General features: G+C 39.3%; 1 protein-coding gene across 1 annotated transcript in view; it reads right to left on the bottom strand.

Annotated features, from left to right (window-relative positions):
* PHEX (phosphate regulating endopeptidase homolog, X-linked) overlaps positions 1-12,984 on the bottom strand; it is a 60,612-nt gene that overhangs the window by 8,378 nt on the left and 39,250 nt on the right. Inside the window, exons 10-12 of the mRNA XM_010286288.1 lie at positions 8,216-8,309; positions 3,881-4,009; positions 231-332 (exon numbers count right to left, since the gene is read on the bottom strand). Of these exons, the coding sequence (XP_010284590.1) occupies positions 231-332; positions 3,881-4,009; positions 8,216-8,309 (325 nt within the window). The remainder of the gene's footprint in view (positions 1-230; positions 333-3,880; positions 4,010-8,215; positions 8,310-12,984) is intronic.

Here is a 12,984-nt window from a genome sequence, read left to right as displayed (position 1 = left end):
GGGAAAGATGGAGGCAAGGGAGGAAGAACAAGGTAATAAAAATAACTACAGCAGAGAAGCAGGAGCTCAGATGGTTCAGCTTCCAGAAAAACAAATGCGGCACATGTCCCTTCACAAACAAAGTGATGGGTATGTAACTGAACTGCAAATATGGTCTGTGTCTTTCTGTTCTCACTCAAGTCAAATCTTCACGGTAAGGATTTTGCCCATTCAACATTTATATTTGTTACCTTCTCATAAGCTTTTCTTTTTGTTTTAGAATCCATCCAGTCATTTTCCTTTTCCAACATGTCAATAAAAGCCCAGCGAATTCCTTCAGTCAACTCCTCCATCTGCAAAACATTTAACAAACCCCTCCCCAGTAAAATATGTCATGAATATTGTTATCAGAAAAGTTCTGGTGCATGCAGGAGCAATGGATTTTGTTAGACCATGAATTACTCCAAATCACATTATCTGCTCCTCCTTCTTCAAGGCTGATTTCTTCTCTTTCTCCAGTCCTCAGACACTTTTTCTGAGAACAAGTTTCTTTCCATTTTCTTTTCCTTCAATTGTACCACACAACCTGTTCATTGCCGATTCTTCCATGTCACAGCTGTGAGAATGGCTGTCTTGAACTCATAACAAATACTGGGAGAAATGCAGTCATTTGGGGAGATTTGTGACACACTGGTTCTAGGTCACTAGCCCAAGCAGAATAAGGAGCCAGCTCAAAGGCATTTTGCACAAATAAAGCCTTTTCTGCAGAGAGCGCATCTGTAGCCTTGTTTGGTTTATGTCAGACTGAGACATGACTTATTAATACTGTCAAAAAAAATGAATTTGGGCTGGCAATATCATGATCCAAATACAAAGCAGGATCGAAATGTTTAGCCTGTATTCAGCTGTATTTGTGAAGTACTCCTGCCCCTTGCGTACTGTGGGGATAGAGGCTGTGGCTCACAACACTGAGCAGCCTTAACTGCTTCTCTGGGCTTGAACCACCAACGACAGCTCGCATCTGTGCAAAGCTAGGAAAACCCACGACAATTTTAGCTTGGCTGCTTCTTCATGGGTTCTCTACAAATGACAGTTTTTCAGGCAGCTATACAAAGCCACGAGCATACCACAAGCCAGTTAAAAAAAAAAAAAAAAGAGTGTTTCGTGAGCATGCACGCTAAGAAAACCCTGAAGTGACAGAGAACGAGAAATCTAACAGCTAAGAGATGCATTATATGGGTCTAAAGAGAGAAATGTCCTCACAGACCAGAAAGGTGTACGCAATCAGCTGCTTCTATTTATAGCAATAGATGAACCTCATGACAGACAGCCACCGAGAATACCGCGAGAGTGAGGCAATCCAGGGGATCCAGCTGTCGCTGGAGTCCTTTAGCACAGATCAAACCAGAGCTGAGAGAGCACACCACATGACAGATAATCATTACATGAAGACTTATTGGATCTTTGTGTTACCAGTTACGTTACATTTAAAAATAATGAAAATGTCAACTAACAGAGATTTATATAATTTTATTCTATAGATCTTGTAGCTCTGAAATGTCATTAAAAGTGAGGACTAAACCCTGGAAAGTAACGTTACCTTTAGCTACATTGTCCTTTATGTATCAGAGGTATATTTTAACCCGGAACTATTCTTTATTTGTGGTGGAGCCAGAAAAAACATAGCAAAGCTCCTTTAATTATTAATTTTTTCCTACCCTTTTCAAAAAACATTTTCTTATTTTTAGAGACAATATAGGACAACTGGAACAATGTCTAGCATTAAATATAACTAAACAGTCAACGTTCACAGTAAACTGCATCCCAGGGAATAGGGTAACTTAAAGATATTGATGACAGAGCACTGACTCAATTAACTTAGCGCACTAATGAGGTGAACTCCCTGTATTTGGAGGTTACAAGTTCAAACTCAAGCTCTGCAGCTGGGCCCTGGTGTATACTTAAGCTTTATGCACCAGCTGTAGCTGCAGGGGGCAGGGGGAGAAACCTACTCCTGCTATCAAAGTTATTACTGAAACAGCTCAGGCATAGCCGTAAGAAACACTGCAGGCATTCTGGGTTAGAAACAGTGCTATATTTAGACACAAATAATGTCTTTCTTGATAAAAGGAGAGAAGTAGCTAAGGTATGAAACATCAGTCACAAAACGGGGCGGGGAAAGAATCCATATTATCCGTAACTCAGGATTTGCTTATCGTAGACAGATATATGCCGTAACCCAGGGGAAAAAAAAATTTGTACAAATAAGAGTGCTTTTCTCAAGTGCTTTCCTACTGCTTAAGAAAGAGAAATAGAACTGAAAACCAGTGAAATGAAAATGATAACACCACAAATTATTAACTTGAAAAGCACACTTCTAAATCAATTGCAACAAATTTCCCCTGTATCTAATTTTATCTCCATGGACAGTTCACTGTAAGTCTGAATCTTGTGATCTACACTATAAATTTTATATGCATTTCTTACTATGGATGCTACTGCGAATTCAGACTTGATAATTTTTCCAAGATTTGGTCTGAAAGGAATATACATGGTAAGAAATATTTTAATTAGGTCATATTTCAACAGAAAACCATTCTCTATCAGCTTCTCATAATTTTCCCTCACGTACACAAACATGAAAAAGGGTCTGTCCCCTCCATGAAATGTACATTTCTTATAGTCCTTCTCTTCCCATTTAACCTGTGCAGAAGTCATACTGTGTATCCCTGAAGTATTTTTGCCACTAAACTGCCAAATAGCACATTACAAACTTGATCAAGAATCAGGGAACTGAAAAGCTGGATCTCAGAGAGGAAACTCCAGCTGAAGGCAAGTAGCAAAAGAAATATAGAACTTGAAAGGGAAACACATGTCATAAAGATTTGGACAAGCAAAATCAGAGTGTTGGTCTGTCTAAAATGGAGTCCTTCCCTGAGAAAACAGTCAAGCTCGATAAAGTCAAATGGGCAAACTGTGGCTACTGAGCCAGGGCAGTGCAGGACTACCACAGAGCCGCTGTTCCCAGCACAGGATGCTATTTCACATGTTTCCTAAATGGTTGTGCCTCTCCTGCACCAAGAGCTAAGTTCAATGACTAAATTAGTTAATTTTAAACTGATTACTGTTGGAAAATCAATCACTGGAAAAGCAAATATTGGAAAACCCTATGAGTAAAATAGGAACTGAAAATAAGTAATAAATTATTGTGAAGTGTAATTAATCATTTGAATATGTTATTACAGGAAGTGATAATATAGCTATGTTTGAAGTTTTAAAAAGAGGATGAATGTCCAGCTAAAAGCTATTCTCTGGACTCAGCAGCATGGAAGAATACTTTCCTTCACTGTTGAGCAAATAAAAAAAAATCCAAATCACACATATAAACTCTCGGTACCCGGCTCTAAGCTTCCCTTAATTTGGGCCAGACATCAGTTACACCTTTCTTGCTTAGACTACAGGTGTAGCACAATCAGTTTTAAAAGGGTAGCCCCAAAGCAGAGAAATCTTGACTTGTCTTTAACAAGTCAGTAAAAAATTTACTATGAAGAATTACACTAAACCATTTCTCATCGATCCTCTCCCCCTATCCCCCACCCTGGGCTGTTCCTGCACAGCCTGGCTGTCATTATTTATGCAAATTAGTGCTGTTCAGCCTGTTTTTGATCTGGCTACATATTTGTCTGAAGGGCTGCATAGGGAAGGAATGGGCAATACCCAGATGGACAGAAAGGTGATATTTCTTCAAATTTGTTCTGTATTATCCTTGACTTTTTTAAAATTCAGTTAAAGCATTTTTAAAAATATTGTCTTTTTTTAAACTTCAGTCTAACATCAGAGACAATTTGTGAAGAGGAAACCACTAATTAAAGTTTCTAGACAGAGTTCTCAGAGGACTCACCATCTCTTTCTTGTCTTCTTGAAAATGAGCCTTCACAAACATCTTGCCCACGACGTAAGGGAGAGCGCTTTCAACGAGGTCCACACATTTATCCCACTGGGGCAGCAAAGTTGTGGTTCCATGGATCACCTGTTGGCAGGTGCATGTTGTAGGTCATAACATCATACTGTTTAAGTCTGCATCCATGTACAGTATAGTCTAAAGTATATTTGTCAAAGAGCTACCAAAAAGAAACAACAGCAGTACTTTACAGTTATTTCTATTTTCATCAAGTGTTATGACAAATCTGTTGAACCTAACAAAATAGCTATAAGATTTTAAACTTAGAAACAGTACAATGGTAATGACTTCGAGAAGCTAGGGTCAGAAGATTAGTTAGGGGAAGACACTCTCAAGTGCCAACTTTAGGCTAATCTTGATAGTCCTTCCATGTTAAGTGGAGAGACACTTTCCTCTAGAAAATCCCTGCTCTGAGATACCTCCTGAAAAATTTCCTCTATCTCCACTGACTAGGTGAGAAGCCTAGGGAGATTATCCTCATGAAAATGAGGTCAGTCCTTATGAAACACCTCCTACAGAGCCCTGAACTGCCATGAGCTTATCTGTGTTAACTGATGATGTCTAACTTTGGTAGGTACGTGTCCATACCTTTTTGCCATTTACCTGTCTGGCTATTCCCAGAGTATTTTCAAGAGAAAACAGGTTTGAATCATCAAGAACACTGAATACACATTTATCCCTCCAAAACTCTCACTCCATGTTGTGGAAGAAAGATGTTGGTAGAACAGCTTGTGTCTTTTACTGAAGGAATGGTGGTTAAATATACACTTGCAGGCTATGACGATGTCCCTGCACCACCATACATGCGTTTCAAAAGAGAAATACTCAAGAATGGTCAACACACCAATGAACAAGGCAAACCACAGCTCAAGCACATTGCTGCCTTGGTTTCTGTTTCTCATAGGAAGAATGTTGTTACCGTGGACACTTACACAGTTAACATTACATTTTCTTGACAAGGTAGAAATTCATTTTTTAAAAAAGTACACATAACAAAATATGAGATGGGTCCATGAAAGAAATAGCAGTGCTGATTTGTGAAAATGTTGTTGTTTTCAAGGTTCAAAGAGTTTCCTTTCCACGTAAGGAACTTCTTAAGCTTTTCCACAGAGAACAAGCAAAATCACAGTCCAGTAGTTAATACCTGTCAGCTGTGTAAAAGCAGAGTACAGTCAACACCAGATCAGGTCAGGTGGTGTAGGATTTTGGCCTCTCACAGATTATACAAGCCTCTTAAGCACTGATATAGCAGTTTCTGACCCTCTTCTTTTTCCCAGTCTTCTCTACCTTTGAGCCCAAGATTAAATTTCTAGCAAAACTGAAGGGTTTGAATTTATTGTTTTCCAATAGGAAAAGATTTCATTGGAAAATTTCAGAGTAGCTTAACCCTCAGCTATTGAAGGTCAGATATTTTGGTAGTTCAAAGATTAACTTTCTCCATCATATTTTCTGTAATTAAGCTTAATCAATGACTCATACTTAAATACACCAGTGAACTGCATTTTCAAATGCTTTTTATTAATACTGTATGCTCACTAATAGATTTCCAATGACAGAGAGAACACTGCTTCTGTAAGAAAAACACATTAAGCAAACCAATACATAATAAAGTAATAGTTTCCTAAACAGAGCCAAATTTGAAAATAAACTCCTTTTCCAAATTTTTTGACCCTCATATATAACACAGCACTCAAAAAAAGAAAAAAAAAAAAAAAAAGAGGAGAAAAAAAGAGAGAGGAAAATGTCTCTCCAGGGTCCAAGCAAAACCACAATGGAGCTTTTTCCTGAAGCAGAGGAAGAAAGGGAGTCATGGCATTAGTCATCAGGGCTTGAAATTCCTTCCAAAAGCTCTGACTACACATCAGCCACAGAAAGAGTCAGGAGGCAGATCTGGCTTTTAGACTGTGACATATTATTATTACAACATAATAATTATCATTATTTTGAGGGAGGGTTGACTGTAGGGAGGACAGAAAGGCAGCACAGGCTGTGAAACCAATAAAAATAGAGCTGACAAGAATAGATTATATCTCACAGCTAGCTTATTGATATTTATGTTATAACAGCCAACTAGAACCCACTCAAAATGGTCCTCCTAATATTAATGTACCACTCTAAAGCACAGTACTCCACGCAGTAACAGTGACTATAAATAGCAGATTTCAAGCCCTCCCAGTCAATTCAGAGCTCCACAACACAATTAACTGATCTCTTTGCCAGGTGCCACTGCACATTTGCTAAGACTCAAAGTGCCACTGCAGAGGAGCTGCTGATAGTTGCTGATGTGGTAATCAAAGCACTTTCTCCAGAGTCAGCACGTTTGCCCTATTTCTCAATCTGAAATTTTTTTAAGTTTCATCATGTCTTTTTCCTCTGTCTTCACAAAGAGTTTAAGTCTCTTGATGCCAGGATTTCTAGATGTAAGCTGTAAGAGCCTCCAATAGAAAATGAGAACCTGGTGAAAAAAATACCATGTTTATGTTGCGTGAGGCTGATTTAATTAATGAATGAATTCTTCCCTTTAAGGGTCACTGATTCATCTCATGGTCATGTCTTTTTAGTAGTCATTCAACGTTTTCTTCATTTACTTGGCAAGATGTTAGTGGGTCTATTTCATGATCCCAAAGGACCTGTGTGCCTTCAGTCCTCCAGCCTCTGACTGGATGAATTTGTTCAACAAAGCCTTTGCCTTGGACTCCATTTCTCATGTCCTTTCTGCTGACCTGTGAAGTCTGTTCCCCTGAGGTGTTTACTGCACTTAACTTTAGCTATTAACTATTATCTATTGCTGTTTACTGCACTTAACTAACTCTCCGTTCCCAGGTCCCAGAGGCAGATCATGGGAATGAGCAGCTGACTCACTGCCCTTACTGTACTCTTCTTGAGTTTTCACAACCACTTACATGAAACCTTGATTACATTGTTAATAAGCATTGAATGAACTTGAATTAAATTACTCTCTAAGTTTCTGGAGAAAGTACCTGGGGAAGTGAGAGCAGCTAGTTACCATGTCAAAATGCACAGTATCCAAACCTTAAAGTTTCTTCACAGGAATTTTTCTGTCCATAATATAACTCAGTGTAACTCAGTATTATGCTGCAGACTGGCTGATGGCCAGCATCATTCTATTTTACCTGGCTAGCAAGGGTTGTCCCAGGAAGGGACACACTTACAAACTTGTTGCTGTGGTTCTGACAGCCAGTTTCTCACATTTTTGCATAAGGAAAATGGCCTCTTTAACAAGACTGATTTGAATATCATTTCAGAAGTATAAGAGACTGCCTTTTCTGTGTAGTTTCCATCAAGATCTTTGGAGTTCATTTTTAGGTATGTGATCAACTCAGAACAATTCCAGTGCCACTCAGAAAAGACATTATGGGTGCTTCAATTAGCCACCTGCATGCCTCACCGGGGAGGACAGAGCACCCACACCTCCTGTACCACATCACTAGCAGTGTCATGACAACCTCCTGTTTTCAGGATGTCACCAAGCATCTAATTTTCATAGTGACAAACAAAAAGCTCACAATTTAAACTAAGGTGGCATGGAAACATGACAAAGCACCTTTCAGTTTCAGCTTCATCCTTGGTTTGCTTAAAGACCCCTCATGCTGCCCACAGGGTGGGTTTCTATTCAGGATTCACTTCATCAAATGTGTGTGTTTTACATAAAAGCCCATATACTGCTCGCATAGCTTGGGGCAGTGACTAACTAATGTCTTCTGGGGCTTCTGCAACCCCAAGCTGGAAGGCACATGGTTGGCTTCTCTGTGGAAATGGCTGATATATGTGTATGCTCATGGCTCATGTAAAGCTGGCACTAGAGCATGAGTAGAGGTTTGAGCAAGCTTAGAAAAGATGAAATCTTAGACTTTTGTTTTACCAGAGCTACATTCACACATGCATAAACAGTAGAGTTTTTCAAAAGCTTAGATCTTTGGCCAAAGCTGTTTGGCCTGCAGGAATAGCACAGGTCACAGCATTTGCACATAACTCAAAAACTTTCCAGCTTTCAAGTTTATGCATAAGAAGACTAAGCTTTTTAAAGTGGCTGTCTCAAAAACTCCTTAACATAATCTATAAGACACTTTTCCTTAGTGTCATATGTATGTCTTAATTGTTTTAGAGGGAGTCTTCAACAAAATGTTTATTCATAAAATTTATCCAGCATGGAAAACATTTCATGTTTTGCAAAGGTATAAGCAACTATAAGGGAAACCAATAGTGTCAACACTAGTAACATTGTAAAATGTTCTATTAAGAACTCTAACTTACCCGAGAAAATTCCAGCCACCGATACTGAAAACGTCTACTGAGATTAAATAACCTTGAATAAACCATCCTCCACACCAGATAGTTAGCAAGAGTCCTGTTAAATCAGACAGATTTTTATCAGACATGTAAATGCATATGATGTACTGCAAATCACTCACAGAAACATCTGTACAAACATTTCAACTGAATGGTGGAAATTTCACCTTGAAAATGAATGAGTGAGGACCAAATTCATAAATCCGTATGGCACGGAAGAATCTGTATGATTGCAGCCAGTTAATATGTAATTGCACCACGATAACCATCTTCTAGGGGATATTTATAATGAGTCCATCTCCTAGTATGTCATTTTTAGGTAATGTTTTTTTTAAAAGGCAGTTTTCATTTTCCACAGAAGTGGCAGGAACTGTGTCATAATAATAGTTACATAGAAGTTCTATCTAGAGATAAGAAAATAACTGATTTTTCTTTTGTAAATTAAAGTGAATGTTATCTCTCCTCATTAGTAGGGCACATAAATCATAACTATGAAACAGAATAGATAACAGTCTATCCCATATGTACTATCATTATGTCATATTTGTATCTTTCATTAGAAGTTATCAATATGCATTTAAAAGTTCTTACTACCCACAGTGTTATTGAAGTATTAACACTCTTATTTTGCAGATGGAAAACTGAAATAGCAAAAAAGGGAAGTCTCAGTGACAAGAATCTCATAGGAACTGAGGCTGAGAGATCCAGGAAGATCTTGTTCAAACTTCCCAGGACACCTGACAGCCAGGCCCCTTTTCTAAAACTTCCAGCACTTGACTGGAATATTTATCTAGTCTAGACTGAGCTCCCTCCATGCTTGGAAGTGGCTGTATGAGGTAAATATGCATTGTGAAATACACAATTCAACTTGAAACCGTCTCAAAACAAGTCCAATAATGGTCTACAGGTATTACTCTCATCTTGTCTTCCAGATGACATATTTTTCAAGGATAGTCATTGCTCTAAAGCTATGGTTATCCAAATGTCATTTGCTTTACACTGGGATATACATAACATTTCGGGCAGACCATCGACTTCTCCATAGGGAGGAAAATTGCTCCTTTGCAACCACGATGTTGTTATGGACCATCTGAACAACACCCCCATCTCCAAAAATCCCATTTCTGCAATTTCCTGTTGCCATAGGTGTGGAGTAGCGTAGCTGTTCCTACAGTGTCACTCCATCGGCTTCATTCACAGACACATCCCATACTGTGCCCTCCTCTGAATCATAACAGGTTATAAGTAGACTTTTTGGGGGTGTTGTCTTCACAGCAGCATTCGCCTGAGCTGTAGTTTGAGTTTTGCCTCTAAACAAGCTCCAGTCCACCCATACAAAGCCTGCAGCTCAAGATAAGGTTTTGCTGCAAACTTACACTTATGGTTGCTCAGCCAGGGAGGTAATAAAGAGGTGAGAACGGAGAGGTTTAAGGCAAGCTATAGCTACATACTGTCTATTAATGACTGAGCACATGATAACCCAGTAACTCCATCAGCACGCGCACATCCAAGTGGGACAGTACACGAAGAGCAGGCGGGTGGCTCTGTGGTCTCCATGAGCTGGCTGAGACGTGCACTGGGGACCAGTCTGGTCAGGCAGAGCAGTGAGCAGCCAGGGACGGCAGGCACTCTGCAGAACTACGGGATTTGGGCTGTCCCTGCGGGCTGCCTCCAGCTGCACTGAAGCTAGCACAAGTGTGCATACTCATGTGAACCTGCACGGCAGTCGTGCATCTGTGACAGCCTGGGCAAAGCCTGTGCTTCTCATCAGTTATGTCTCCATGTGCTTATAGGTCAGAAGTATGGTCAATTCCTTTCACACAGGAAAACTTGAGGGTGCAGTCTCAAGCCAGCTGTCTCTTCAAAGGCAGGCACCTAATACTCACTAGTCTTTGTGGCCAGTGGCAACTTCTACAGGGGAGTAGAGAATTGCTGTGATTTATAAGGCCTTTTATATTCCTCCTCATCTCTCGCACTGTGGAGAGAGTCTTTCACAAAGCATTAATGTAAAGTCTTTCTCCCATTTCATTTCCTAGGCACTCAGGTCCAAATTCATCCCATGCAACTCGGTGTAACTTTAGACATGCCACATAACACTGGGTATATTCCCTCTTTCAGTATACACATATATATATCCCCACAATAATCATAAAAAAATACCTGAAAAAAGCTTTTTAGCATGAATAATGTACATTTGTAACACAGTATATGTTACAAAAGCCAAAAGAGTTCTGCTTAGATGATCAAACCATTTTGAGATAATGCTCAGGGTCATTAAAAATTCATTCCAACCTATGAAATACCAGAAAGTATAGATCTTCCCCCTAACACATTTCTGAGAATGTGGAATTTCCTCACTCAGTGGCAACTGATGCACCCTAAAAGCGCTCAGCTCTCGCTGGTTTTGTAAATGACTTCTACTCCACGAGGCTCACAACTATTTGCCTCAGGTATTTCAGCACAGCTGAATAGCAACCATACCCTGGTGGTAACTACCCTCTGCATCTAAAACAGTAGTTATGCAAGTCCTACAGATTAAAAAGTTTAAAGATTTCATTTCAATCAAAAGTCTTAGGTAAAAAAAAAAAACCAAAAACCAAAAAACAGCTAAATAGGCCACTGTCATAAACCAATTATTTGTTAAAATTCAATACTTAGTTGCTACAAATAATCAGTTCTCCCTTCTGTGTGCTTCTTGTTCTCATCCGGCAGTGTTTGTCCTTATGTCCGAGTTGGGGAACCTCTGTCAAATTGGTAGTGAATGAATGTTTGAAATTTGTAAAGGATGAGTCTCAAAAAGGTGACTTAGTCAAAGACATTAATATCAATGGGAATTCAAATACTTTTGTATCAGGCATAAGTAATGAAGGCAGTTGTCGGTTCAGGAAATATCCCACAATTAATTGAGGTTTGTTTTAATTTGGGAAAGAAAAGAAGGCTGACACATCCTAAAACCAAACTATCTGATGAGATTGTAATAATTCCTGATTGTAATCACACTAGAATACGCTGATGCATAGGATGTATAAAACAACAGGAAGGTTTTGCTTCAAAGCCCAGAGTTGTGTTTATTTGCTGGGAGGGGAGGGACAAGGGGAGGAAGGTGGAGGGGTTTTGTTGTTGTTTGAGGGTCAGCGTTCTTTGTTTTGTTTTTCAAAAGAAAACCAAATCACATTTTATCTGAATTTGTTTACCTATTTGGGGGATGATCATTTTACCTTTTTGGTTAACTAGACAAGCTTAAAATCAATTGGTCATCTCCATCTGGTTATGAAATGCCTCCAGTACTTATCTTGAGGTGATTTGCATCCCACTTTCACAAATAAGCTCAGAGAAGTTAACATCTTCACATGGAGTAAAATACAACACACAAGTAAAACATATAAATCCTCTCTGCTCTTTCAATGAGACCAGAGCATTTGTTGTTGTAACCTTCCAGAAGAGTACAGTACATAGGTCCCTATTTTAGCTTCAAAATTACTGTTACAGAAAGAAGTGTAGGCTCTTCCTAAACCATTATCACCACTATTGTTATACACACGTCCAAAGGAAGTGGTAGAGAGCTTGTTTGCTGGGACAGTTAAAATTATACCAGTACTTATGAATATCTACTAAGGAATGCTCTACCCTGTCTGGGAATAAAGTAGGTTGCTCATGTAAAATTCTGTGAGTTTGTAATATTTTAATCAAAGGACATGGTGGCAATTAAAGAGGATAAATTTAATATCAGATAGATGGACAAATTAATTGACATTTTAAGAAAAAGGTCCCTTTCACAAATTTTGAGATCTGCTTGAAAATTGTATTCATAATTGAGTCACGAATCAAATTATAAGTACTGGAAAACTTCTGTCTCTATTGCTAGAGGCAGAAGTTCAAGTCAAATTATTGTAACTTCACTCTAACTAATTTTTCAGAGGCAGGCAAAGACCATAAAGGAGATCTAGTGCCCCCATCCCTCTCTAAAGAAAATTCCTCTTATGCTGCAGGAATTACAGAGTTCTACTCTATTAATTGTCCCATACTGCAAAGATAGGGTAAGGTAAGGCAGAGGAAACGAGTTATTCATTCTGACATCCATGAAAATGATAAAACTGCTTCCTTCAGCAGCTGCAAATGCCTCCAATGAGGACAGAATTTACTGCATCCTATTTATGGTTCACACACAAAGTACCAGTTCAGAGGTAACAGGGAAGGGATATTAGGGGCTCCTAACTGCTGCCAGCACAGGCCCATCACCCCCTTCATATGGCACAGCCATACTGGAGCTCTGCCATTATCTCATTTACACCACAGCTACATCAATGTTTTCAACATACACCTCTTCTTCTTGTAATACATATAAACTCCATTAAAAATCAGTCGGTACACTAAAAAACTGAAGGAATCCCTGAATAATTCTTAAGAAGAAGGTGTGACTTCAGCACTGAACACCTGATGTGACTTACGCTAGCTAGCCCGGGGCTGATGGAAACTCCTGCAAGCTAGTTATTCAGCTTCTTGGGCAGCTTGCTAGAGAGCCACACTCCTGGGCTGGATTCACAGCCGGCGCCCTGGCTTGGGAATTTCAGACAGACTTCTGAACCACACCGTGGCACATATTTCGAGCTCTACACAGTAACTTGGTTATATGCAGCACGGTTGTCAAGTAAATAACAGCCTTATTCTACTAAATTCAATCCACACCCTGCCAATGTGCTGTTTTCTAGTAACATCGTCATGTGAATGTTTTC

The sequence above is a fragment of the Phaethon lepturus genome, unplaced genomic scaffold (assembly GCF_000687285.1).
Source record: "Phaethon lepturus isolate BGI_N335 unplaced genomic scaffold, ASM68728v1 scaffold6774, whole genome shotgun sequence".
Taxonomy (NCBI): domain Eukaryota; kingdom Metazoa; phylum Chordata; class Aves; order Phaethontiformes; family Phaethontidae; genus Phaethon; species Phaethon lepturus.
The sequence above is the reverse complement of the archived record's forward strand: the minus strand, read 5'-3'. Positions and strand labels throughout refer to the sequence as shown.